The 26,351-nt window shown below is 37.1% G+C and overlaps 1 protein-coding gene across 3 annotated transcripts in view; it reads right to left on the minus strand.

Annotated features, from left to right (window-relative positions):
* Positions 1 to 26,351, minus strand: part of NELL2 (neural EGFL like 2) — a 377,959-nt gene that overhangs the window by 219,616 nt on the left and 131,992 nt on the right. For all 3 annotated transcript variants that reach the window (XM_057318980.1, XM_026502054.4, XM_057318979.1), the window contains 6 exons: positions 11,207 to 11,380; positions 11,021 to 11,117; positions 8,431 to 8,503; positions 8,178 to 8,260; positions 7,155 to 7,283; positions 5,583 to 5,685 (listed from right to left, as the gene is read on the minus strand). In XM_057318980.1, coding sequence (XP_057174963.1) covers positions 5,583 to 5,685; positions 7,155 to 7,283; positions 8,178 to 8,260; positions 8,431 to 8,503; positions 11,021 to 11,117; positions 11,207 to 11,380 — 659 coding nt within the window. The remainder of the gene's footprint in view (positions 1 to 5,582; positions 5,686 to 7,154; positions 7,284 to 8,177; positions 8,261 to 8,430; positions 8,504 to 11,020; positions 11,118 to 11,206; positions 11,381 to 26,351) is intronic.

Below are 26,351 nucleotides of genomic sequence, written 5' to 3' on the forward strand. Positions count from 1 at the left end.
TCTGAATCAGTTTTATTACACTGTCATTTTTTTTTTTAAATCTCCAGATTACTTAAGTGGTAGTCATTTAATCCCTGTCCCCACTTTGCTATGCATTTTAAATGACAGGGCTAGAATCATCTATATTTGCACACTAATGTGAACATAAAACAGTTAAACCTCCCAAACTACCATCTCCTGCCAAGAGCAAAAAAAAAAAAAAAAAAAAAAAAGGCTCTTTGGCAAAGTGTACATATAAAATAATCTTCTTTTCTATTATTTAAAATGAATGAAAATAGCCCATAAATATATGAAAAGTTGTTCATCTTCATGAGTCATCAGGGAAATGCAAATTTAAACTACAATATGATATCATGTGCCAACATCATTTATCATAATGCCTCAAATTAAAAAGATCAAAAATGCCAAGTGTGGGTAAGGGTGTGGAAAAACTGGTATAACTACTTTAGAAAACAGTTTGGCAAAACAATTTTACAAAAGGTTAAAGCAGTTTTGCCATTAAGTAAAACAGTTTTAACCCCTGAACAAGCAATTCTACTCAGGTATATGCCCACCAAAAAGCATGTAAAGAATGTTTACAGAAGGACTATTTATATAGGCCAAAACTGGACAGCACCCAACTGTCCTTCAATAATAGACTGGATTGTGGCACATCAACACAAATGGAATATATACAGAAATAAGCATGAATAATTTACATCTACATGCAAAAATATGGATGGATCTCACAAACAGGATTTTGAATGAAAGAAGTCAGACACAAAAAAACATATAATGCATGATAAATTGGTTCTTACTGTCAACCTTGGTCAAGACTTATCCAAAATACTGTGGAAGAGAGTGCCTTGAAGGGGGTAGTATCATATATCAGAACACAATTTGGAAAAAAAAAAAAATTACCTCGCGTTACATACTAACTGTGTGATCTCAGAAAAGTCATTTAACCTCCGAGGCCTCGTTATTCCTCTGTAAAACAGAGTTAATGAAGCCTTCCCTCCCCCAAAGCAAATGACTGTTCTGAAGGTCTCTAGGTCCTGTGTAGCTTTACACCTATGACCCAATGAAATAGTGTCAGTGCTCTCTACTTTCATGAATAAAAACATAAAGAGTTCTTTTAACAAAAACAGTAATAATAGCTCACCTTGCGCCAAGCCACTTTACATATATTGCATATATTACTCATTCAGTCCTCACCCTAACCCTACAAAATAGATAGTAGCTATTACAGAAAAGGAAACTGAGACTCTGAGAGTTTTGGTAACTTGATCAAAGTTGCACAGCTAATTAGTGGTAGAGTCAGAATACAAACTTAGAAAATCTAACTCTATTAACCACATACTTAACTATTCAATATGCAAAGGCATTATAATAACTTCATTTTATCTAAGCTGACGGGACTTTTTAAATTACGTTTAATACAATCTGTTGTCTAATCACCACAGAACATATTAAAATGTAATCTATATTATATATTGAAACTCTGATCTTGTTCAATCAAAAGAATGATAATTTTAATTTATTCAAATAAATCTGGCCTCTTTGAGACAGTACTAATTAAAATAACTATTGCTATGAGACAAGCACCAACCAATTTTGGTGGCAATTCACATTTCCCATATTTGATGCCTCTCCAGAAAAGGAGGGGAAATCTGCCTTCCTTGCTATTGTTGTTTTAAACATAGCCTCTTCAGCAAACGACATTATAGTATTAGTTCAGATTTGCCTCAGATTCCCTATTTTCATGAATCACCTTTTCTGTGAAACAGAGCTCTGTGTTCAAAACTGAATCTTTAATTTTTTTTTTTATTTCAGTGACTTTCAGTAACTTTCCATTTGCTAGAACTTTCATCATTATTTTCTGACAATTCTTTTTGTTTTCCTAACCTGGGTTGAGATTTAACGTATTTTCATTGGTTGAACCTCATCCTATTTCAGAGTTAAAGTCACCCAAAATATTTATACTTGACATTTCCTAGAGTGATCTTGAATTTGTGTCAGTCAATCTCACTGTTGGCTAGTTGAGAGCCTGACTAGGATGTGGTGATGGTGGCTAACAAGAGAGAAGACAGAGGAACGGAGGCAAAGCCTGCTTACTTCGCACCACGGCCTAGACTTAGCGAGGACTCCCAATGGTTTTGCATGGTAAGCTTAGTTGCCAGTGGATAAAAGTAGATCACTTAGATTCATCGTAGCAGATTTTTTGGGGGGGGTAAAGGTTTCATTTATTTATTTATTTACCTCTTTATTTATTTATTTATTTATTTATTTATTTGAGAGAGAAAGAAAGGGAGAGAGAGAAAGAGAGGGGAGAAGCAGGAGGAGAGGAAAAAGCTGTTGAGCGCAGAGCCCGAGGCAGGGCTCACCCTCACAACCCGGAGATCATGACCTGAGCGGAAATCAAAAGTCAGATGCTTAACCAGCTGAGGCACCCAGGCGCCCCTGTAGCAGATGGCTTTACAGAAGGAGGTATGCTCAAACTGCACAGCACTTGCTGATGGAACTTCTCTGGGACTTCCGCCTAACTGTGTGTTCTTGGACAAGTCACACACTGGCTCGTATGAGGAAGACAGAAGCAATGCCCCACTTATAGAATTGTTGTAATGCTTGTTGAGAAGCAAAGTTATGTGCTGTCTAACCGAAGGAAGTGATGTGACTTCACGTAGTTGTGATTATTATGATCTTAATTATTTGGTGTTGGCGTTCCTGCCTTCGGATCTCCTGTCTCTGTTCAACTCCACCACAATAGCTCAGGGGTAGGAGCAGGAAGAGGCTTAGCCCCTCCTTCCAACACTGTAGATTCAAACAAAGAAAAGCGACAGGCTTGGTTCTCTTTGACTTCTTTCCCAGAACAATGACCTTCTTACTATTCACCAGTATTTATATTTGGATAAAGAGCTGGAGCTGAAGTTACAGAGGGAAAATATAAAGCAGAGTGCAAAACAGGGCTGCTCGGGGTTGCACAAACAACTCTGTTGAAGCGAGCCGGAAAGCATTCGATAAAGAACACCAAAGAGTCACTGGCCACTTGCACTTCTTTTATTCATTTCAGTCTTGGCAGAGTCAAATTCAGCAGTTAGGTTATATGTTTTCCCTTCCAAGGACTTTAGAAACAAGTGATTAATCTCTTTAAAGGGGTCTCAGTAAAAAATACATTTTGTTAATTTTATGTTGTCAAAAAGGCCTTTGAGCAACAGAGTTGAAAAGACAGGATGAGCTCAGAGTGTAAGAGGAAGGCTTATGGTTCTCTTTTAAAAAGTAAAAAACACATGGCTTAATTCATACTCCACCGAAATTAAGTTCTCATGAAGTATAACAATAATACTGGGAAAACAAACATAAAAAAATGAGACTGTCTGCTTCCCCTCATATGTAATAGTGACACACACAGACACAGACACACTCACTCACTCACTCTTATGTAGCTATTTGCTTCTCTCAAACAGCACACATGAAAATCTGAATAATCTAAGCAAGACATTAATGATTATTAAACTTGGTTTAAATGTTATCGTTTCTTTGATAAAAAAAGTTTTTGCAAACTTTTCACAAGCATATTTCCTGAAGATTTTTTACTGACTGGTTTTTAAATTGCACATGTGGAGATACATTCCCAAATAATCTTTAAGAATATTTACCATATGAACTAAATGCTTATTTCCCTTAGGAAAAAAAAGTTCTGTGGGTGTTTACAGAAAATTTCTTGCTAGCTCTTAAAAAATGGTGAATTCATCAGAATTGGAAGTACTTTGAATACTCAAAATACAAACATATATAGGCACAAATCCTCTATATTCCATGGCATTCATTCACTGAATAGAACCAGAAAGACAAAGTCACTTTATCCTTAATACTTTTAACCACAGAAAATGAAAGACTCAAATAAATTATTTTGGCATTTCTTCAGTGATGTTGTGGTCCCCTCACTGATTACTTACTTGCAGCTTTCTCATGATATATGAGACACACAGTCGATTTTCAATCATTAACACCAAAGTCTGCCAGAAGCGCTTTGCATTAATAAATCTCAAAATATTTTACCATTTCATTAAGTCTAACTGCATGTTGTTGGGAAGATTTCAAGCACTGTCTGATTTAGTAGGCAGCTGACTGTTGGTAACAGAGACAAATGGTAAAATCAGAATTGAAATTCACTACTTCTGACTAATGCATCTATCATGATGGTCCATTATTTCAATCAGCCTACCTCTAATAAAACTGACATCACTTAATGCAAATCTATTATATTCAGGGGTAACAGTGCAGAAGTACGTGTGCAAAAAAGGATAAAAGAAGTTAAAGCAAAAATGTCTCATTCCTGCTATTGTTATGTTACGAATATAAAGCCCTAGAAAGGGCCCTTCTTCCTCCTACCTCTGACTAGCTACAAAGAAAACTAAAGAACATCACCACGAGCTTTTGGATACTAAGACAAGTTCAAGGAAAAACTCAGATGACTCCTCACTGAGGAAATTAGCTAGTGACATGTGGAAGAAAAATTGCATTCAGTCCTTCCTGGTTCAGCCGAACCTATCTGACTAGGCTAATATACTTTCATGAAATGGATTGGCTTCAATGTAAAGTCTAATAAAATTAAATATAAATGAGGTCCTGAGGGAATTAAATCAATGCACTACAAAACGACTTCCTGATTTTTCCCTGAGAACTCGTCATTTTCACCAGCAACAGCACTCTGCACACTGGGTAGGCAAGACTCGGGCATGGCAGTGGCATGGCAGTGGTAAACGGAGCGGGCTGAACAAAGGCCCAGAACAAGCAACCTTTCATTCTCTCCCCTTCTCTTTCCCTCACCCTTTCCCTCTCCTCCCCCACCTCTCCGTCGCCATGTGTGCATGTATGATGATACTGAACTCACAGAGCCCTGTATATTCTACAGACTTTATCACAAATCTGTTTACATAGGTTCCTATTCCTCTGGACAAAAATAGCTAAATTTTAAGTGCTCCTTTTAACAAGAATTTAAGGACAGTCTTTTAAAGCGTAAGTAACATGAATGTAATGATTTGTAATTGAATGAATGATATAGAACCCATTTCGGGACAGCTATGAATTCAGAGAGCATTTCCTGACATCAGAAGTGGACTGCACCACTACTAAGAAGGTCAAACAGCTTCCTCACTGAGGAGTGGGAGCCTTTTTTATGAACTGACACCACAGCCCCGTCCACACTGGATAATCCTATGACAACGGGCTCTTGAAGCTCGCTTCATCATGGATTTCCTTGGTCCTCGTGGCTAAGTGTGGACCATTCTTAACCTATTTTGGAGGTATGTGTATCCAGTAGTAGGATGAGAATTGCCTACCACTATGTTTCTTACAGACCTTTCCTACTACTGTCACTACACAGAACAGATTCCTCCAACAAAAAAATTTCCCTGTTAAATGTGAGTATAGCATTTCTAAATGGAGAACTGATCAACCAAAGTGGAGAAGGTATTCTTCCTATCTGCATGATTTCTAAAAGTTTTTAGGGGCCCAGACCAAACCAATGATGGGTGAATATTTACTAATACGGAGCTTTATTTTTGCCAAAACCAAGTATTCATCATAAAAGTTATGCTCACATCTGCATTCCTTACAGCACTTGCCGTCCACGTACGCCAGAGCCGACTTAAGTGGGCAGTCAGGAACCGGGCAGATCAGAGTTTCACACTGGATGGTTCCATTCTGAGAAGAAAGCAATATTTAAAGAATTTCCAAGTTGCAGTTTGATAGCCTGAAAATATATTTTAATCTGTTTAAGTTTCAAACTCTTCACATAAAACGTCACAAATACCACTATTCTCTGTGGTTATTACATAGTAAAACCCATACTATGGAGACCCGCAGTAATAACGAGTTGGGTCCTAACGCAGTTGGTGATTGGCTCCCATCTTCTGTCCAGTGACGATGCTACATACCCTAGAGTTCTCCCCCTTCTGGAGTGAGGTGGATGAGAACATGGGTGGAGGGAGGAGCGCACACTGACAGCGAAAGAGCGGGCTAGAGGTAAGCCTCATGTCTGCCCAGATTATGCACAGAATGAGCACCTTCAAACCAGGGGATTCCTGGAATAGGTGCTGCCATCCTGCAGATCCAGTCTCAGGACCCAGAATCTTCCCATGGATATTTAAGCACCACCACAAGGAGCACCAAACTGCAAACAGGATGGCGAGGAAGTTCTTTCCCGAAGGTCGTCCAGAACTCCCAGGCAGCTAGCTGCTTCTCTACTCACCGTACCAACCTCACTATACACATCTTGCATTTTACTCAATTTGATTTTTGTCCCCCATTTAACAAGTTGGGAAGGCTTCACTCTATCGGTAAAGTGCTATAATTTTGGTGGGAACATGATATGTTCCCGAACAGAAATCATATATATGACACATGCACACACATATGACTATTTCAGAGGTATCTTTAGGTTTTTTTAGTGCATGAAATTCTGTTTTTGAACAAACTTAATGAACTTGGAGAAATTTTTTTTTAAAGGCTAATTCACATAGACCTCTGGCTTCTTTCCAGTAAATGACTTTTAACTGATGAATTCATGTGCAATTTAAAATTTAAAAACCAACTAGTCTTGACCTTTTCTTTGAAAATGAACCTATTTTTAAAACAGTAATGCACTAAATATCTCTACTTTGTGAGTATGCCCATTAGAGAAATCATATTTATTTAAATTCTCTAATTCTTATTCCCCCATATGAACAAACTTTTAAAGATTGCTAAGTTAAACTCCATTATTTGTTTGTATGGCCCAATCTGGTGACAATATTTCATGCTGCATATAATTTAGTTTTATTAAAACACATTAATAAACCCATGAGGGGAAAATCCCTCAAAATGTTAAGGATAACAGATAGAATCCCTTGGGAATCACCTTCACTAACCCAATTTAAGTTGCTAACTTCATGTGTGCACCAATAAACTTAAATTTTATAGCATTTCTAAACCATAATCATCTTTATAGGCTAGAAAGTGGCTTTAATAATGCAACACGCAGTTCTTTAGATCTGACCGGGTTGGCTGGCACTTTAGTGTTGTGTCTGGAGGAAACGGGTCCTGAAATTTTCATGATTACATTGTTTTAATAAATTTTTAAAGAGTGGGGGCTTCTGAGTTCCCTTCGTCTGAACTCCCAGTGGAAGCCATACCAGGCACGTGCAGTTCTTACAGCCATCTGTCCAGGACTCAAACTCTCGGTAGGTGGTTCCCTTCATGGTGCAGGTCCTCTCACAATAGCACTGATCCAACCTATTCATTCGCTGCTCAGCTCGAGACAGCTGTGGCACAAAGGAAGGGGTTCACAATGTTCACCATTCCAGCAACACAGAAAGGCAAATACAGAAATACAGAAAGGCACCGGATTTTTTTCCCTGTATGGCAGTAATGATGGTTGTGCCTATCTATTATTGTCATCAATATATTTAAGCCTGTACTTTAAAAGAAAAGCTTTCCCCCCTCTTTTTTTGAGGTAAACTTGGTTTCTGCCTTTGGGGGAAAAAATACGATTTATAAGATATAAATGGAGGCTAAGTAAAAATGGCATCACTCACACTGCTGAAAAGCATTTTCCATTTTTAAAAATGTTTAATTTCATGAACGTGTTTACCCAAGGGAAGAAACAAATTTCAGAATTTATGTCGTGTCAGAAACAAATCATAGATATACGAGACAACTTGCAGGTTCTCAGTAACAACTATGCAAGATGACAACAGTCTGGTGAAATCGCAGGGAAACTTGATACATGCTTACGACCGTGAAATATCCTACAACAGCAACACAGTGGTAGAAAGCATCCATGGGACCATTCCCTGGACATAATTCTAGTGTCCGTATTCTTTACAATGCCCCCTCACCTCCATCCTTACAAAGAAAAACTGAATAAAAATAAATAATAATAAAAACTAAAATAAACAATAAATCCTACTGTAATAAGCAGTGTGAAAATCAGGTAATCTGCCTCATTTCTGATTTACCGAATCATTTGTTACACAGATGGCAAGGGTTTGAACATTTATAAGCCCTTTCCTCGAGCAGAGATTTAGATTCAATCCCAGCAAACAGTATAGTATAAGAAAAGTCTCAAAGGTGAACATTTGTGGTTATAAAAAAAAACAAAACCTATAAAGAACCTCAAGGATTTCTGAGCTCCCTGCACTCTAAATAGTTTTTACCTTGGCTGATGTTTTGGCCAAAATGTCCTGCAGCTCCATGATTTTCTGCACAAGTCCATGGAAGTCATTGCAAGTTGGACAGGCTAGAATTATAAACACTACATTGGTCAAGTTGTATTTATAAGGAGGTCAATCTAGTTAAGTCCATGCTGACAACTAATATATGGGACCTCCGGTTTCAAACTGACATTCTAGACAAAATTAAGCAAGAAGCACACTTTTCATCACACAGCACAAGAACTAATGGACTTACTGCGATTAAGATCTGGGCACTGAGCAATAAATCCTTGGGGCATGACAAGTAATTGCACATCTTGCATTATACCCTGTGTGTGAAAAATTTTTAAAAAGATGTATTACTTTCATCTACCCAAATTATGTTCAACAGTCAAGTTCATGAAGGAAAACATTACAAAACAGACTCACCAAGATCCCTGAACAACATCTTTTTGAACACATTACTTCTACTTAAAAACCAAAGGGAAAGAAATACATCAGGCAAAATAGATGATTACCCATGTACTCTCCTATTGATAATATTTTTAAAACCTTAAGATTAAATGTCAAGATATAATTAAGAGGGAATAGTCATGTTGTTTTGAGAAGTTATTTTTACTTAGCCACTGGAGAAAGGCTTGAAAATGACCTTTAAAAATCAACCCGAAAATCACTTCTGGTTTCAGCAACAGTGAAACTGATACCAATTTTAAATTAACTGCAACCATCAAAAAAGAAAGAGATAGAAAAACTGAGTCATAAACGCAATACTCATTTGAGCATTTCTCATTTTTCAGTCGGATCTTCTAGAACTAATATCTCAATTTATAAAGGACAATAGATTCATTAAACAGCTGCTGCAAGATTTAGTGAGAAGTCCTTAGGAGTACAGAAAGTTTAGCGTGAAATTTTTGAACATTCCAGCTGCAAATGACCCATTTTACACAGAGGGCCACATCACATGTCTACAGGTAAAATTTCCACTATTCTTAGTCACTAAGGCTTAATTAGCTTCTACCTTCCTGGGCTCTTAAAGCAAAGGCCAATGGTAACTCATCAGACATCCATCTACCACCCCTCTCTCTTCCTTCCTCAACTTTATACATTTTTAATTAATATTTCACTTTATTCCTCTGAAAAATGCAAACAGAATGTCTAATGACAGGGTGACAGTACCAACATATTATCAAGACAATTTTGAATTACCTACAAAATATACTAGTCAAATATTGGCCCGTATCTCCTACATGTTTAATCTAATTTGTAGTACGGTATAAGAAGAACGTCAACATGAATGATAAATATTGTAGTATGCTGTGTGGAATTGCCGGATCTGTTGTTTGCTTGGGGTTTGGATTAAAAAGGGCAACTTCTATACAAACCCCTATCACTTGGAAGCAGCAGCATGAAAACAAGGTTACCATGTACAGTTAAACAGTTTGTGCACTGTACAACTCCACTGGACACAACTCACAGTCTAAAGTAAAAATTATGACCCCTAGCGTAGTACACATAATTGAGGTGCGAGAAGGATTCTAAGGCCACCTCTGGGCTCCATGGGAAAGACTGTCATGGTTAAGGAGAGGAGAGACTTGACATCTACAAATTTGACATCTACAAATTTGTCATGCCTCATGTGGCATGAAAGCACTGATTGTTTAGGATTTGTGAACATGGAATCAATTCCTATGACTGGCTTTGGGCAAGTCACTTAACCCCTCTGAGTAGGTTTATGCACAGGTAAAAGAGAAAAGAAAGAGCCTGCATGAAGGCCAGTAAGACTAAGATTCAGGAATAACACATAGAAAGCACCTAGTTTCCAGGTAACAAATAGTTTAAGTAAGTTTGAACAACACCTTCCAGGATTACAGAGCTCATTTAGAACACGACTTCAAAATCACTGGTACCTACTCTACCCAGAAGTCCATGAATCGGACACAGCACCTATTATTCGCTGAGCGACTTCTGGATTTTAAGCACTGTCTTAGTCCCTAGGGGGAAATGATTACACTACGGGCTTACAGTCAAGCAATTTTCAGGACTTTATTTCATCCTTAAGACACAGAAATTTAAATGAGATGTCTTTTAGATCATCTACAATGATGAAATTCTATGGAGTGTGTCTCTAAGTAGGCACTAAAAAGAAAAATACAAATTATGACTGCTTTCTAGTTTTGACAGATTTGTGCATACATATGTATTCCCTTTTCTCTTTCTGAAGTACAAAAAGACCATGAATAGTGAATATTGAAATTTTCAATCCTCTCGTATTAACATCTCTGTAAAAGTATCATCAAAGGTGATGTTTCAGGGGCGCCTGGGTGGCACAGTGGTTAGGCGTCTGCCTTCAGCTCAGGGCGTGATCCCGGCGTTATGGGATCAAGCCCCACATCAGGCTCCTCTGCTAGGAGCCTGCTTCTTCCTCTCCCACTCCCCCTGCTTGTGTTCCCTCTCTTGCTGGCTGTCTCTATCTCTGTCGAATAAATAAATAAAATCTTAAAAAAAAAAAAAAAGGTGATGTTTCAGTGGCAGTTTATTTGTACATTAACATCTTGGGTATTTATTACTTTGAATGCCTAATCTCAACAATGATATGTTAGTTTTCTGATTGCCACTTTGCAATCATCTCTGTGATGTCTAAAGATCAAATTTCTTCAGGAAAAAAGAGAAAATACTATAGGCCAGCTAAATAAAACACCAGTGTTAAAAAAAAATAGATGAAACAGAAAAAAATATACAAATAAAATTATTTTGTTTCACACCATAAAAAGCAAAAGATAATTTTCCAAACTCATTAGAAGCATTTATATTTCTATGTTATCGTCAGCCCTTAGCCAAAAAAATACCTTAAAATATCCATGTGCATTATTTCTCTGTCCCAGCCAAAATGTTGTGCCCAGAGGCAAGTCTGTGGAGGGCTTTTCCACCACTCTCTCATATATTCTGCAAAAAGGAAATATTAGATAAGCAGTGTGAGTTAACAGTCATTTCTTAGAATCTTCCTCTTCATAAACTGAGAATATTTCACTTACTTATTGCAGTCAACATGTAAAACCAAATGGGAGGCACTGATGGCTAAGGAGAGCTTGTGCCACTTGTCATCAGCCAAAATGTACGGAAAGACCTCCGTGTGTGGATGGTGACTGCCTGAGCGGTAATGCAGTCTGACTTCATTCCGATGGCCACTGCTCTCCAGTTCCAGGTACCTGCACAGAAAAGAGCCACATGGGGCCCATTGCAAATAAAGTTCCAAAATTACGGACATGATCTCCAGCCCCAGAAGGAAGGAGTCAAATGTTTTTCCTATTCCTCCCCATAAGTACAACTAAACATTATATTGTAAAACAAACATAGGAAGACTCTAAAAGATGGAGAAAAGAAAGAAAATCAGTGAGGGACCTTACGACCCAAGGTGCTGGTTTCCTAGGTTTTCTTTTGGCCGAGGAAGCCAGCAACCTGGAATACTAGTGAGTTCAGACCAAACAAAAACAAACAAACAAACAAACAAACAAACAATATATATATATATATATATATATATATATATATATTCTTACAAAAGCTTGCTTTCTCTAGCCAAGGGCCAGGAAAGGGGAAGCCTCATAAAAGAAAAACTTTTACAGAATAACCACTCTATTTCAGCCAAATATCACAGAAAAAAAAAACTGGCCCCATTCCTAAACAGACTAGTAAAGCTCATGGGGGGCCTAGATTTCTACCTTCTTGAGGTACCCAACACCTCCACTAGGGTGGTGACAGAAAAGGCCAACTAGAGAACCAAGACTTTAAACCAAGCCAGCTAGTAATGAGGCCCCCCCAATGGCATCAGTGGAGAACACATTGGGGAGGAGCCTGGATTTCCACCCCCATCCAGCACTAACAAAATATACTGCCCCCTCTCCACTGGGATGGTGTCAGAGAAGGCGCAGTGGAGTCAGGATTTTCACCATCACCCGGCAATAATGAGACCACACCAACTGCAGTGTCAGTAGAGACCATGTGGGGAGTTGGAACTTCTACCCCCATCCAGAAATAATGCAAGCTCCCCCTCAGTTCTCAATAGAAGGCTAAGTGGGGAACTTCCTCCACCTGAAAGTAACAAGACCATACCTTCCCATCTCCTACCAGATCAGTGTCACAGAAAATAGCTAAAACCAGGAGTTTAATTAAGACACAAGTCTTAAAACATTATACAAAAATAAAATGAAATGTTTTATTTCAAAAATGGAAAAAAAAGGTTTCAATTGAAAATTATATGCCATACCAGAACCAAGATCTCAAATTTGATGAAAAGACAATCAAAAGATATCAACACCCTAATGACAGAGTTGCTAGAATTACCTGCCAAAGATTTTGAATACACATTGATAAAACCAAGCAATTACAAACATATTTGGACACACTTGAAACAAATGAAAAAATGGAAAGACTCAGCAAACAGAAGAACAAAATAAATATATAAAGAAGAACCAAATGGAAGTTTTAGAACTGAAAAATACAATAACTGGAATAAAAAGCTCAAGGTATGGGCTAAACAACAGAAGGGAGGGAACCAAGAAAGGAATCAGTTAACTGAAGATAGAACAAAACAAATCCAATCTGAATAGAGAGAAAATAGACTGGAAAAAAAAAAAATGAACAGTCTCCAAGACCTGAGTGATTATAATAAAAGATCTAACATTCATATAAGCAGAGTCCATAAAAGATGAAAAAGGGGGTGGCTTGAAAAAGTACTTAACAAAATAATGGCTGAAAACCTCCCAAACTTGGGAAGAGACACAAGTTCACAGACTGAAGAATCTAAGCAAACCTCAAACAAGATAAATTAAAATAAATACTCATCATAATGAAACTTCTGAAAACTAAAAACAAAGAAAAAATATTGAAAGCAGACAGAAAAAAATGACACATTGTGAAAAGGGAAAAACAATTCGAGTGGTAGTGGATTCCTCAGCAGAAACAAAGGAAGCCAAAAGGCAGTGTGGTACAGTATTTTTCATGTGATGAAAGAAAAAAGCTGTCAGCCCAGAATCTTCTACCCAACACAAATATCCTTCAGAAATGAACACATTCTCAAATGAAGGAAAACTATGATAATTTGAATCAAGTTTTAAACTTAGATATGTTACGCGTAAAGTACTTAGTGAATACTGCAGAGGACATGTAGAACACGGAGATCTACAGTGTCTGAGGTGGAGAGAAGAATTTGGAAATCATAGGCATATAGATTACATTGAAAGCCATAAAGGCAGAGCCATGTAGAAAGCTTGGACATTTTGAGGAGGAACCAGCAAAACAAACCAATCAGTGTGGCTAGTAAAATTAGAGGAGATAAAAACGAGAGTGGTGTCTCAAAGGCCTAGTGATGAAGAAGCCACTTCAGGAAAGAGATAGTAATCAACTGTATCAACTGCTGTTGACAGGACAAGTAAGATGAGAACTTAACCACTGGATTTAGCAAAACAGAGGTGTGTGATAACCCTAAAACTCTTTCAGCAAACTATATAGGAAGAAAGTCTGCTTGAAGTAGGCTCCAGAGAGAATGGGCAGAGAGAAATGGGGCAAATATAGACATTTTGAGGAGATGGGAAGGTAGCTGTGGAAAAACAGGTAGTCAAAGGAGATCTGTCTTTGATTGGTTAGAAATACTACAAATGTTTGTATGCTGCTGAGAATAATATTGTAGAAGGAAATTAGCTATAATTGAAAGAGAAAATAAATGAGAATAAAATAGAAACACAGATTAACTACATTTTCACTACATAAAAATTCACTACATGAAAATCCCCTCAACAGTAAAGACACCATAAATAAAACTGGATAACAAATGACATTCTGTAAGACAAGGGGTTTATGTCTACAATACATGATGAACACCTACAAATCAATAAGAAAAAGCAACTCAGTGGATTCACCCACCAGAATAGCAGTAATCAAAATCATTACTAATATCCAGTGTCAACAGGAATGTGGAGAAATAAGCACTTTGATATACTATTTATAGCAAAATAAATTGACACAGACTTCTTGAAAGGCGGTTTGGTAAAACTATCAACACATTAAATGTGCATACTCTTTAAATCAGTAATTCCAAATCTAAAAATTGATCCTGCAAAATAACAGCGCAAACTGGCAATGATATATACGGAAGATGCTCACTGCAGATTTATTTAAAATAGTAAAAATCTGATAAAATGCCAACTACCCACTCATAGAGGAGTTATGACACATCCATATCCTGGAACATTCTACGAAAGAATGAAGTTCAGACATGAAACAATGTGTAGTTTAACTGTTAACAAACAAAAAACTACAGAAACTCATGTGGTTTGATAAAATTCTGTGTGTGTGTGTGTGTGTGTGTTTAGAGAGAAAAAAAGATCAAGAAGGATACATACCAAAGTGTTAACGGTAGTTACCACAGGGGAGTATAATCAATTAGGAGGAGAGAATGTTAAGAACCATCTCAGATATTTTTATATCCCTGAATTGTCTTCATGAATTATGTATCACTTCTTTAATGCTTATATATATATATATATATATATATATATATATATATATATATAGTGTTATATATATATTTAAATATATATGGTATATATTTAAATATATATGGTATATATTTAACTTATATATATAGTTAAGATAAAAAATTAAGTGGTCAAGAATATAAACCATGTTTAGAACTTATCAAGAATAAATAAAACTCCAACTCGTATGTTTATTTTATGCAGATGACACCAACCAGAGAATCCTTTCTATATTATTTGATAATAAGTATTCATTATTTAATCAATTCAACAAGTAAATTCTCTAATAGAGAGGTGTTTGCATTAAAAAAAAAAAAAAAAACAGCAGCAAACACACTGCCCTGTTGCTATGAACCTGTCAGTTCTTAACACACTGAGGCAAGAACCCCATTGCTGCTCTGAGGTAGCCTCCTCTAGATACTATTAGAAATGTCACCTGCACTGGATTCCTAAACTTAAGGCACTAGAAGCAGTCTGAATAACAATGAGGCTGACACTATGCCCTACAAACAAAACAACCCTTCAGAAGTTAAATATTTTACCAAAAGCTACATTTTCATTTATCATTCACTCAATTAAAAAAAATGAAATAGATACACAATACCCAAAAACATGTAGTGACGAGAAAAATAATGATGTAAAACACTTATAAGTGTGCCTAGCACATGGATAGGATTCAATAAATATTAGCTCTCATTAAAAGAAGGGAAAACAGGTTGAAAGAAGTTAATCCAAATCTTCAAAACCAGTAACTATTAAGATATACAAAACCGTAGAAAGATGTGAAGTTGCATGAACATATGATTATTGCATAATTATAAGTCAAAAAGTATCTTAATGAACACTGGGTCTATCTTCATGAATCATTTTTCTAATAACAGCTATCTTCATTTCCAGAAGTCCACTGTTCCCCACTGGGTGGTGTCTCAGTGGGAGGCAGGCCTGGCTCACCTCCTCTCTCCTGTCCCCTCCTCAAGACTAAGCAAAACAGAGTGGTTCAACACCCCAGCCCTAAAGCCTGAGGACTCACATCCCACTACCCCTCCCAAGAGTGGCCATTTACTTCACCCCTCTGGACCTCAACCGGTCACTCAACTATAAAACGGGGATATGAACTGTACTTGCTTCAGTGGACATCTGTAAGGCTTTGAATGAGTTAATTTAAGAAAGCACTCAGAATCTTACTCAGTCCACACAAAATACTCAACAAAGATAGTACGTGTTAGCTATCTTTTTCAATTCAAAAAGCAAAGGTGTCAAATCCTCCCTCTTCTTTCCCATGGCACAGCCAGGGACGGGCTGATGACACAGCCCAGCAATCAGACACCCTTTCCCAAGATTCCTGATGGAGCACAGCCAAGGAGGGGAGCGAGGAGTCACCCACACTGTGTTAGGGCGGCAGCATCCTGGTCAGCTATGTTCTGGTCACTCCGCGTCTTGTTTCCTGTTTGCTGGCCCGCCAGAGTGCCTGTGGTTATTACTTGTTCCAAATTCCAATGCCCTGGGCTCCCATCAGTTCTGTAAGCTGCCTTCCCACCCACTGCCTCCGAAGTCACCTTACAGCGGAGAACCTTAACTGATATATTACAATTGGGACCATGGAAAAAACATAGAATAAAACCTATCAACATTTTTAAGGCTATTATTGAGTGATAGAACTAGGAGTGATTTTTAACCTTTTTATTGTTCTTTATTTTCCCTTTTATCCTCAATGAGCATTTGTTATCTTAAATTAAAAACCACATTTTAAAACCCAAGAAGATAATTTGTCACACCTGAACATATCATGTCTCCCTGATTTGTTATTCATAATTGTGAGAAGTAACTAAAATCAGAAATAAAGTTCACCCTTTATAATAATTTATGCCCTTGTTATTCAAATATCCTTTGCATTGGCAGAAATATAAACTAATTTAAGATTGGGCTTCAGAGAAATAGGCGACAGTGGCAGGACATCATTCAATTTAACAACCTCCTTCATAACTCAAGATCAAAGGATGAAAATAAGGTCACGTCTCATCTGACAAAAAAGGTTGCACACAACATGAAATGAGACTTTTCCTGCTGCCTTAAATTAAACCTAAATAGAAGAATGATCAGATCACCTCAGTACAGTTCTTCCCTTGCAATGGGTTATGTCCTGATAAACCCATCACAAGTTGAAAACGCATTTAATAACCTAACCTACTGAGCATCATAGCTTAGGCTAGCCTCCCTTAAACACGTTCAGAACACTTTTATCAGCCTACAGTTGGGCAAAATCATCAAACGCAAAGCCCATTTTGTAATAAAGTGTTGACTATCTCATGCAATTTATTGAATACTGTACTGAAAGTGAAAGAACGGTTGTATAGGTACAGACGAATTGCAGGTGTATCGGTTGTTTACCCTCGTGACTGCAGGACAGGCTGGGAGCTGTGGCCCACTGCTGCTGCCCAGCATAATGAGAGAGCATCATACCACACGTATCACTACCCTGAGAGAGACCAAAATTAAAAATTCAAAGTACAGTTTCTACTGAATGTACATCACTTTCTCGCCTCTGTAAAATCAAAAAATTGTAAGGTGAACCATCCTAAGTACAGGACCATCTGTATATTGAGCTAGAAGCCAGGTGTTAGTCACCCGTAGAAAAGCTACATGCATTTCCAGTGCCAAAGATATCATTAGAGTAGCTCATGAACGGCACAATTGCAAAGCAGTTACACGCACAGGCTCTGGAACTGAAAACCCAGCTCAGCTTCTTACTACCACCTATGACCCCACTTCCTGCTGCTTCAGTGTCCTCGTCTGTCAAATGAAGAGTCAGTGTGATAATCCATATAAAGCAGGGTATCTGAAACATAGTAATCACCCAATAAATGGTAACTATTTTATCATTTGTCAATACATAATCCCAATTATAAAGTCCAGCTTCTTAAAAAGCCAATTCTGTGAATGACAAGCAATTTGAACATATTTTGTTGAAGTGAAAGAATGCAGAAATGGGAGACAGAAGTTCCAGGCAAAAACAGAAGATTAACTGATTCATAGAAACTAGTTGACAGCACTGGTATTATAAGGGCTCTAGCATAACCACCAAAGTACGAAAAGCGGAGTCCAGCGGTAGGGCCAAAATTATTGTGAGTTCAGCAGCTTGCCCATTTGTTATACAAAATTGACTGTTTCACCTCATCACTTCCAGTGATTCCCTCAGATGTTGAGGGAGATTGGAGAATGGGGGAAAAAGTGCGTTTTTTTCTTCATTAGAATCATATTGATTCTATTTTTCTTAGTTTGCTTATTTTTAAAAGTATTTGGTCATCAAAGCCAGGTAGTATAATGTGGTAATTTAAGAGGCCTCTGACACTTACTCCTGTCTCCACTCCTTACTAACCCTTAATGGGCAAGCGAAAAATCCTCTCTAAGCCTCAGTTTCCTCTCCTATCAAATAGAATAAAAGTTGTAACCTTATATGGTCCTTGTCAGAATTTAACAAAATAAGGGATGTTACGTGCTTACTGTACACAGTTGTTGACAAAGAGTGAGCCCTCCATACATGCCATGATTACGATTTATATTTACTATGACATACTATTTAAACATCACTAAATTTTCAGGGTGCGTTTGAACGTAAACAAGCATGAATCTCAAACAGAAAGCGTTTAAATGAGAATCTATGCTTAGAATGCTCGTCTGTGATAGTCCCAGTAAATGGTCACCCGGTCTGTCTGAGTACATCCAACGACCAAGAATTCATGATTTACTGAGGCCCAACATTTCATTTTTATAAGACAAACACCTTCCTTATAGTAAAGCATAAAGGCAAGAGGTTTTTCTAAACTATAATTTATTAGTGCATTTATTCCAGAAAATATTTACTATGAGCACGGAGAATATGGCAGTGACCAAAGCCAAGTACGCTGAAGCTTAGAGAACCTCAATAACAAACACATTAAGTGAAAATTATGCTCAGCCATTTCAAAACTAACAAAATTATTATAAAAGTCTTGCTGTAAGAAGAATGTAGCCATTATCAGTGAGGAAAACAAAGCTTCTTCATGAATAATATAGTCAGAAGCCAAAATTATATCACCAAGGGGAAAGATCAGTAGAAAATGGAATTAATTCATGACCGAGGCCCTGGCATCCAACATGATGGTTTGAATAAAAACCTCTTCATCTTACTACTCTGTATAATTGAGTTTATAATAAAATAAAAGGAAAAAAAGAAATTGAGATGATTTATTACTATTGATGAGGCCAGCAAGACACAAAGAAAGGGGCGCCTGGGTGGCTCAGTCGGTTACGCATCTGCCTTCAGCTCAGGTCATGATCCCAGGGTCCTGGGATTGAGTCCCGCATTGGGCTCCTTGCTCAGCGGGGAGCTTCCTTCTCCCTCTCCCACTGCCCCTCCCCCCTTTCCCATGTGCTCTCTCTCCCTCAAATAAATAAAATCTTAAAAAAAAAATACATAAAGAAAATCTGAGAAACAACACTGAGCTATGATCATAGAAGAGAGGATTTAGTGGCATTGGGTGCATTTTTAAAATATCAATTTGAGGAAGGTCTTATACAAGGACGGAGAAAGAACATATACAATAAAGCACTAATAAGTGGGTATTCCACAGCACAAGGGTATCCACAAGAGTCATGGAGTTTTAAAGAAGCCATTGGATAAAAGGCAGTACCTACTTAATGCTAGGTTCTCATTATCTCAACTCTCTTAGTTGTGACTGAGGCCGCAAAGGTAGAAATTAAACAAACACTGCAAAGAAAGGAAGTAGAAGACTCAAAGGAAATAAGCCTCTATTTTATCAAGAATGAACACAAGAGCACACGGTCCTAAGGTTGAGGAAGAATCTCGGGAATGTGGACTTCCCTGATGATCTGAAAATGCATACATGCAAATGTGTACGAAATTTGGCTGGCAAATTCTGCAAGGTATTCATAGTCCCAAGAAGTCCATTCAGGGACTCTAAGCTAAGTATTCCTCCATTTTAGGAAGACCAACCAGAATATGCCCACTTGAAAAAGTTTGATGACATGGTTTGATATATATATAATTTTTCTGATATAAAATAACAGGTTATAATTAGACAAAATTTCAGAAAAATACACAAAAGCATGAGGAAGAAAATTCTGATCACTAATGGTCCTGCTGGAAAGACATGATTAAGATTAAGTTTTGCATATATCATTTGCAGTCTTTTTCACTTAACCATACACTCAGGATTTCTTTCCAAGTCCATAAAGTAAAGCCACTCTAGAAACTACAAATCACTCTTTAAAGACATTGAAGAAGACACAAAAAGATGGAAAAATATTCCATGCTCATGGATCGGAAGAATTAACATAGTTAAAATGTCCATGCTACCCAGAGCAATCTACACTTTTAATGCAGTCCCCATCACAATATCAATGACATTTTTCAAAGAACTGGAACAAACAGCCCTTAAATTTGTGTGGAACCAGAAAAGGCCCCGAATCGCCAAGGAATTGTTGAAAAGGAAAAACAAAGCTGGGGGCACCACGTTGCCGGATTTCAAGCTATATTACAAAGCTGTGATCACAAAGACAGCATGGTACTGGCACAAAAACAGAACATAGACCAATGGAACAGAATAGAGAACCCAGAAATGAACCCTCGGCTCTTTGGGCAACTAATCTCTGATAAAGCAGGAAAAAACATCCGGTGGAAAAAAGACAGTCTCTTCAATAAATGGTGCTGGGAAAATTGGACGGCTACATGCAAAAGAATGAAACTTGACCACTCTCTCACACCATACACAGATAAACTCCAAATGGATGAAAGACCTTGATATGAGACAGGAATCCATCAAAATCCTAGAGAAGAACATAGGCTGCAACCTCTTTGACATCAGCCACAGCAACTTTTTTCATGACACATCTCCAAAGGCAAGAGAAACAAAAGAATAAATGAACTTGTGGGACTTCATCAAGATAAAAAGCTTCTGCACAGCCAAGGAAACAGTCAAAAACACTAAGAGGCAGCCCACGGAATGGGAGAAGATATTTGCAAATGACACTACAGATAAAGGGCTGGTATCCAAGATCTACAAAGAACTTCTCAAACTCAATACACGAGAAACAAAGAAACAAATCATAAAATGGGCAGAAGATATGAACAGACACTTTTCCAATGAAGACATACGAATGGCTAACAGACACATGAAAAAATGTTCGAAATCATTAGCCATCAGGGAAATTCAAATCAAAACCACACTGAGATACCACCTTATGCCAGTTAGAATGGCAAAAATTGACAAGGCAGGAAATAACCAATGTTGGAAAGGATGTGGAGAAAGGGGATCCCTCTTACATTGTTGGTGGGAATGCAAGTTGGTACAGCCACTCTGGAAAACAGTGTGGAGGTCCCTTAAAAAGTTAAAAATTGAGCTACCCTATGATCTAGCCATTGCACTACTGGGTGTTTACCCCAAAGATACAGACGTAGTGAAGGGAAGGGCCATATGCACCCCAATGTTCATAGCAGCATTGTCCACAATAGCTAAATTGTGGAAGGAGCCGAGATGCCCTTCAACAGATGACTGGATTAAGAAGATGCGGTCCTTATATACAATGGAATATTACTCAGCCATCAAAAAGAATGATTTCACAACATTTGCAGAAACATGGACAGGACTGGAGGAGATAATGCTAAGCGAAATAAGTCTAGCAGAGAAAGACAATTATCATATGGTTTCACTCATTTATGGAACATAAGAAGTAGGAAGATTGGTAGGAAAAGAAAGGGAAAAAGGAAGAGGGGGTAAACAGAAGGGGGAATGAACCATAAGAGGCTATGGACACTGGGAAACAAACTGAGGGCTTCAGAGGGGAGAGGGGTGGGGGATTGGGGTAGGCTGGTGATGGGTAGTAAGGAGGGCACGTGTTGCATAGTGCACTGGGTGTTATATGCAAGTAATGAATCATGGAACTTTACATCAGAAACCAGGGATGTACTGTATGGTGACTAACATAACATAATAAAAATTATTATTTAAAAAAACTATAGTAAGAGACGACCTATAAAAAATAAATAAATAAATAAATAAATAAATAAATAAAATAAAGTAAAGCCACATCCTTTTTATTAGAAGCATGGTATTTCATAGTATAACCATGACATAATTTATTTAACATCCAATTTCATATTATTATTTCCAATTTTTCATTCTTGATAAAAATGTTTCAATACATGTCAACTATACTTCAAAATATATTTCAATACATATTTCTTTGTGCACTAAACAATTAACTCCTTGGAATAAATAACTACAAATGAAATTGCTGGTTCAAATGTTATACATATTTCAAAGAGCTTTGCTATATTCATGAATTCACTCACTCATTTATTCTTTCAATAAATACTTTTGAACAGCAAACTAAGCCTAAAGCTAGAAAAAGGAAGGAAATATTAAAGATCAGAACAGAAATAAATGATATGGAAACTAAAAAAACAATAGAACCCATCAATGAAATCAGGACCTGGTTCTTTGAAAAATTAATAAAATCGATAAACCTTTAGCCAGACTTATCAAAAAGAAAAGAGAAAGAACTAAAATAAATAAAATAAAAAATGAGGAAGGAGAAATAATAACCAACACCACAAAAATACAAACGATTATAAGGAAAAACTATGAAAAACTATATGCCAGCAAGTCGGACACTCTAGAAGAAATGGATGAATTCCTAGAAACATATAAATTACCCTAGGAACATATAAATTACCAAAACTGAAACAGGAAGAGATAGAAAGCCTGAACAGACTGATAACCAGAAAAGAAACCAAATCAGTAATCAAAAAACTCCCAATAGGGGCACCTGGGTGGCACAGCGGTTGGGCGTCTGCCTTCGGCTCAGGGCGTGATCCCGGCGTTATGGGATCGAGCCCCACATCAGGCTCCTCCACTATGAGCCTGCTTCTTCCTCTCCCATTCCCCCTGCTTGTGTTCCCTCTCTCGCTGGCTGTCTCTATCTCTGTCGAATAAATAAATAAAATCTTAAAAAAAAAAACACCAATAAACAAAAGTCCACGGCCAGATGGCTTCATAAGTAAATTCTACCAAACATTTAAAGAAGAGTTAATACCTATTCTTCTCAAACTATTCCAAAAAATAGAAAAGTAAGGAAACCTTCTAAGTTTATTCTATGAGGACACCATCACCCTCATATCAAAACCAGATAAAGACACCACTAAAAACAAACAAACAAACAAACAAAAAACCTACAGACCAATATCCCAGATGAACATAGATGTAAAAATTCTCAATAAAATACTAGCAAACTGAATCTAACAATACATTTAAAAAGTCACTCACCACGATCAAGTGGGATTTATTCCTGAGATGCAAGGCTGGTTCAATATTTGCAAATCAATCAGTGTGATATACCACATTAATAAAAGAAAGGATAAGAACCATATGATCATTTCGATGGATGCAAAAAAGCATTTGATAAAGTACAGCATCCATTCAAGATAAAAACCCTCAACAAAGTAGGTTTAGAGTGAACATACCTCAACAAAATTAAAGCCATATCTGAAAAACCCACAGCTAATATCATCCTAAATGGGGAAAAACTGAAAGCTTTTCCTCTAAGGAACAAGACAGGGATGTCCACTCTCACCACTTTTATTCAACATATTACTGGAAGTCCTAGCCACAGCAATCAGACAAGAAAAAGAAATAAAAGACATCCAAATTGGCAAGAAAAAAGTAAAACTTTCACTATATGCAGATGATATAACACACTATACAGAAAACTTGAAAGACTCCACAAAAAAAGCTGCTAGAACTGATGAACAAATTCAGTAAAGTCACATGATATGAAGTCAAGATACAGAAATCTGTTGCATATTTATTCACCAATAATGAAGCAATAGGAGATATTAAGGAATCAATCCCATTTACAATTGTACTAAAAACAATAAGACACATATGAATAAACCTAACCAAAGAGGTGAAAGACCTGTACTCCAGAAACTGCAATACTGATGAAAGAAACTGAAGATGACACAAAGAAATGGAAAGACACTCCATACTCATGGATTGAAGAACAAATATTATTAAAATGTCTGTACTACCTAAAGCAATTGGCACATTTAATGCAATCCCTTTAAAAATATCAACAGCAATTTTCACGCAGCTAGAACAATCTAAAAATTTGTATGGAACCACAGAAGACTCTGAATAGCCAAAGCAATCTTAGAAAAAGAAAAACAAAGCTGGAGGCATCACAATTCCAGACTTCAAGTTATATTACAAAGCTCTAGTGATCAAAAGAGTATGATACACAAAAGCAGACACATCAATGGAAAAGAATAGAAAACGCAGAAACGAACCCACAATTATATGGTCAAGTAATCTTCAAAAACTTAGGAAAGAATATCCAATGGGAAAATAAATATCTCTTCAGTAAATAGTGTTGGGAAAACTGGACAGCAACATGGAGAAAGAATGAAATTGGACCACTTACTTATACCATACACAAAAATAAATTCAAAATGGATTAAAGACCTAAATGTGATACCTGAAATCATAAAAATCCTAGAAGAGAACATAGGCAGTAACTTCTTTCACATTGACTGTAGCAACTTGTTTCTAGATATGTCTCCCAAGGCAAGGGAAATAAAAACAAACAAACAAACAAAAAACTGTCAGGACTACATCAAAATAAAAAGCTTCTGCACAGCAAAGGAAACAAGCAACAAAACTAAAAGGCAACCTACAGAATGGGAGAAGATATTTGCAAATGACATATCTAATAAAGGGTTAGTATCCAAAATATATAAAGAACTTCTAAAACTCAACACCCAAAAACCAAATAATCCAACTTAAAAAAAGGGCAGAAGACATGAATAGACATTTTTCCAAAGAAGACTAACATAATATAATAAAAAACATTAAAATTAAAAAAAAAAAAGACATACAAATGGCCAATAGAAACATGAAATGATGCTCACCATCACTTATCGCCAGGGAAATGCACAGCAAAACCGCAACGAGATACAACCTCAACCTGTCAGAATGACTAAAATCAATAACGCACAAAACAACATATATTGGCAAGGATGTGGAGAAAGAGGAACCCTCTCGTACTGTTGCTGGGAAGCAAACTGGTGCAGCCACTCTGGAAACAGTACAGAGGTTCCTCAGGAAGTTAAAAATAGAACTACCCTACAATCCAGCAATAATACTACTAGGTATTTACCCAAAGAATATAAAAACACTAATGTAAAGGGATACACGTACCCCTATGTTTCTTGCAGCACAATTTTCAATAGCCAAATTATGGAAGCAGCCCAAGTGTCCGTGGATAGATGAATGGAAAAAGAAGGGGTGTTATACATACAATGGAATATTACGCAGTCGTAAAAAAGAATGAGATCTGGCCATTTAAGACAACATAGAGGGTATTATGCTAAGTGAAATAAATCAGACAGAAACAAATAACCATATGATTTCACTTATATGTGGAGTTTAAAAAAACAAATGAATAAATAAATGAAAAGCTGAAACAGACCCATAATTACAAAGAACAAGCTGATGGCTGGTGAAAGTAAAGGGGGAGGAGGATGGGCAAAATGGATGAAAGGGAGTGAGAGGTACAGATTTCCAGTTAGAGAATGAATAAGACACAGAAATGAAAGGCACAGCACAGGGAACATAGCAGAACTGTAACAGCATTGTATGGTGTAGTGGTAGCTACACTTGTGGTGAGCACAGCATAACACAGATCTGTGGGATCACTATGCAGTACACCTCAAACTAATGTAAACTGCGTGTCAACTATACTTCAATTTAAAAAGAAAAGACAGGAGTGCCTGGGTGGCTCAGTCGGTTAAGCATCTGCCTTCAGCTCAAGTCATGATCCCAGGGTTCTGGGATCAAGTCCTGCATCGGGCGCCCTGCTTGGTGGGGAGTCTGCTTCTCCCTCTGCCTTTGCCACTCCCCCTGCTTGTGTTCTCTCTCTTGCTCACTCTCTCTCTCAAATAAATAAAATCTTAAAAAATAAAATAAAATAAAAAACATATAAGGCATGACTATTATTCCTCAGTGAGTTATTCCACTTCTCTACAGAGAGAAAGTGGAGTGAATTATCCCCGAATCTGTGAAACCATCTGTGATAGATGTTATTGGTCACACGGAGTTCAAAAAATTAAGAAATTATATTTTCTACATCCAATTCTCATAACACCTTCAATTTGATATCAAAGGATCAAGAAACAGACAACAGGTTGAGCACAGCTCATAAGGGAATAACATGCTCATAGAGGAATCATTAAATTAATAAGTCATTTAGTACATAAGATACCATGTACTTAATTTTACTTTAAAATATAGTTGGTATGTCACTTTTTAATATCTGATTTGATTACTCAAATCAAGCTCTACTGTGAAAAAAATAAAATAAAACTCACCCTTTCTGGCTATATTTTCACCTGTTAAAATGGTTTAAGTCAGCACTGTGTTGAAGGAAAGCATTTCGTGATCTCTTAAAATCCAGTAAATACAGAAATTAAATATTACCAAGGTTTTAGATTAATTGAGATTGTGTGTGTCTACCCAAGAGAACAAACCAATGTTCCCCTCAATTTCTACATACCATGGCTTAACAAGTATACTGAGGTATGCAAGCA

This window comes from Ursus arctos, unplaced genomic scaffold (genome assembly GCF_023065955.2).
Source record: "Ursus arctos isolate Adak ecotype North America unplaced genomic scaffold, UrsArc2.0 scaffold_26, whole genome shotgun sequence".
Lineage (NCBI taxonomy): Eukaryota > Metazoa > Chordata > Mammalia > Carnivora > Ursidae > Ursus > Ursus arctos.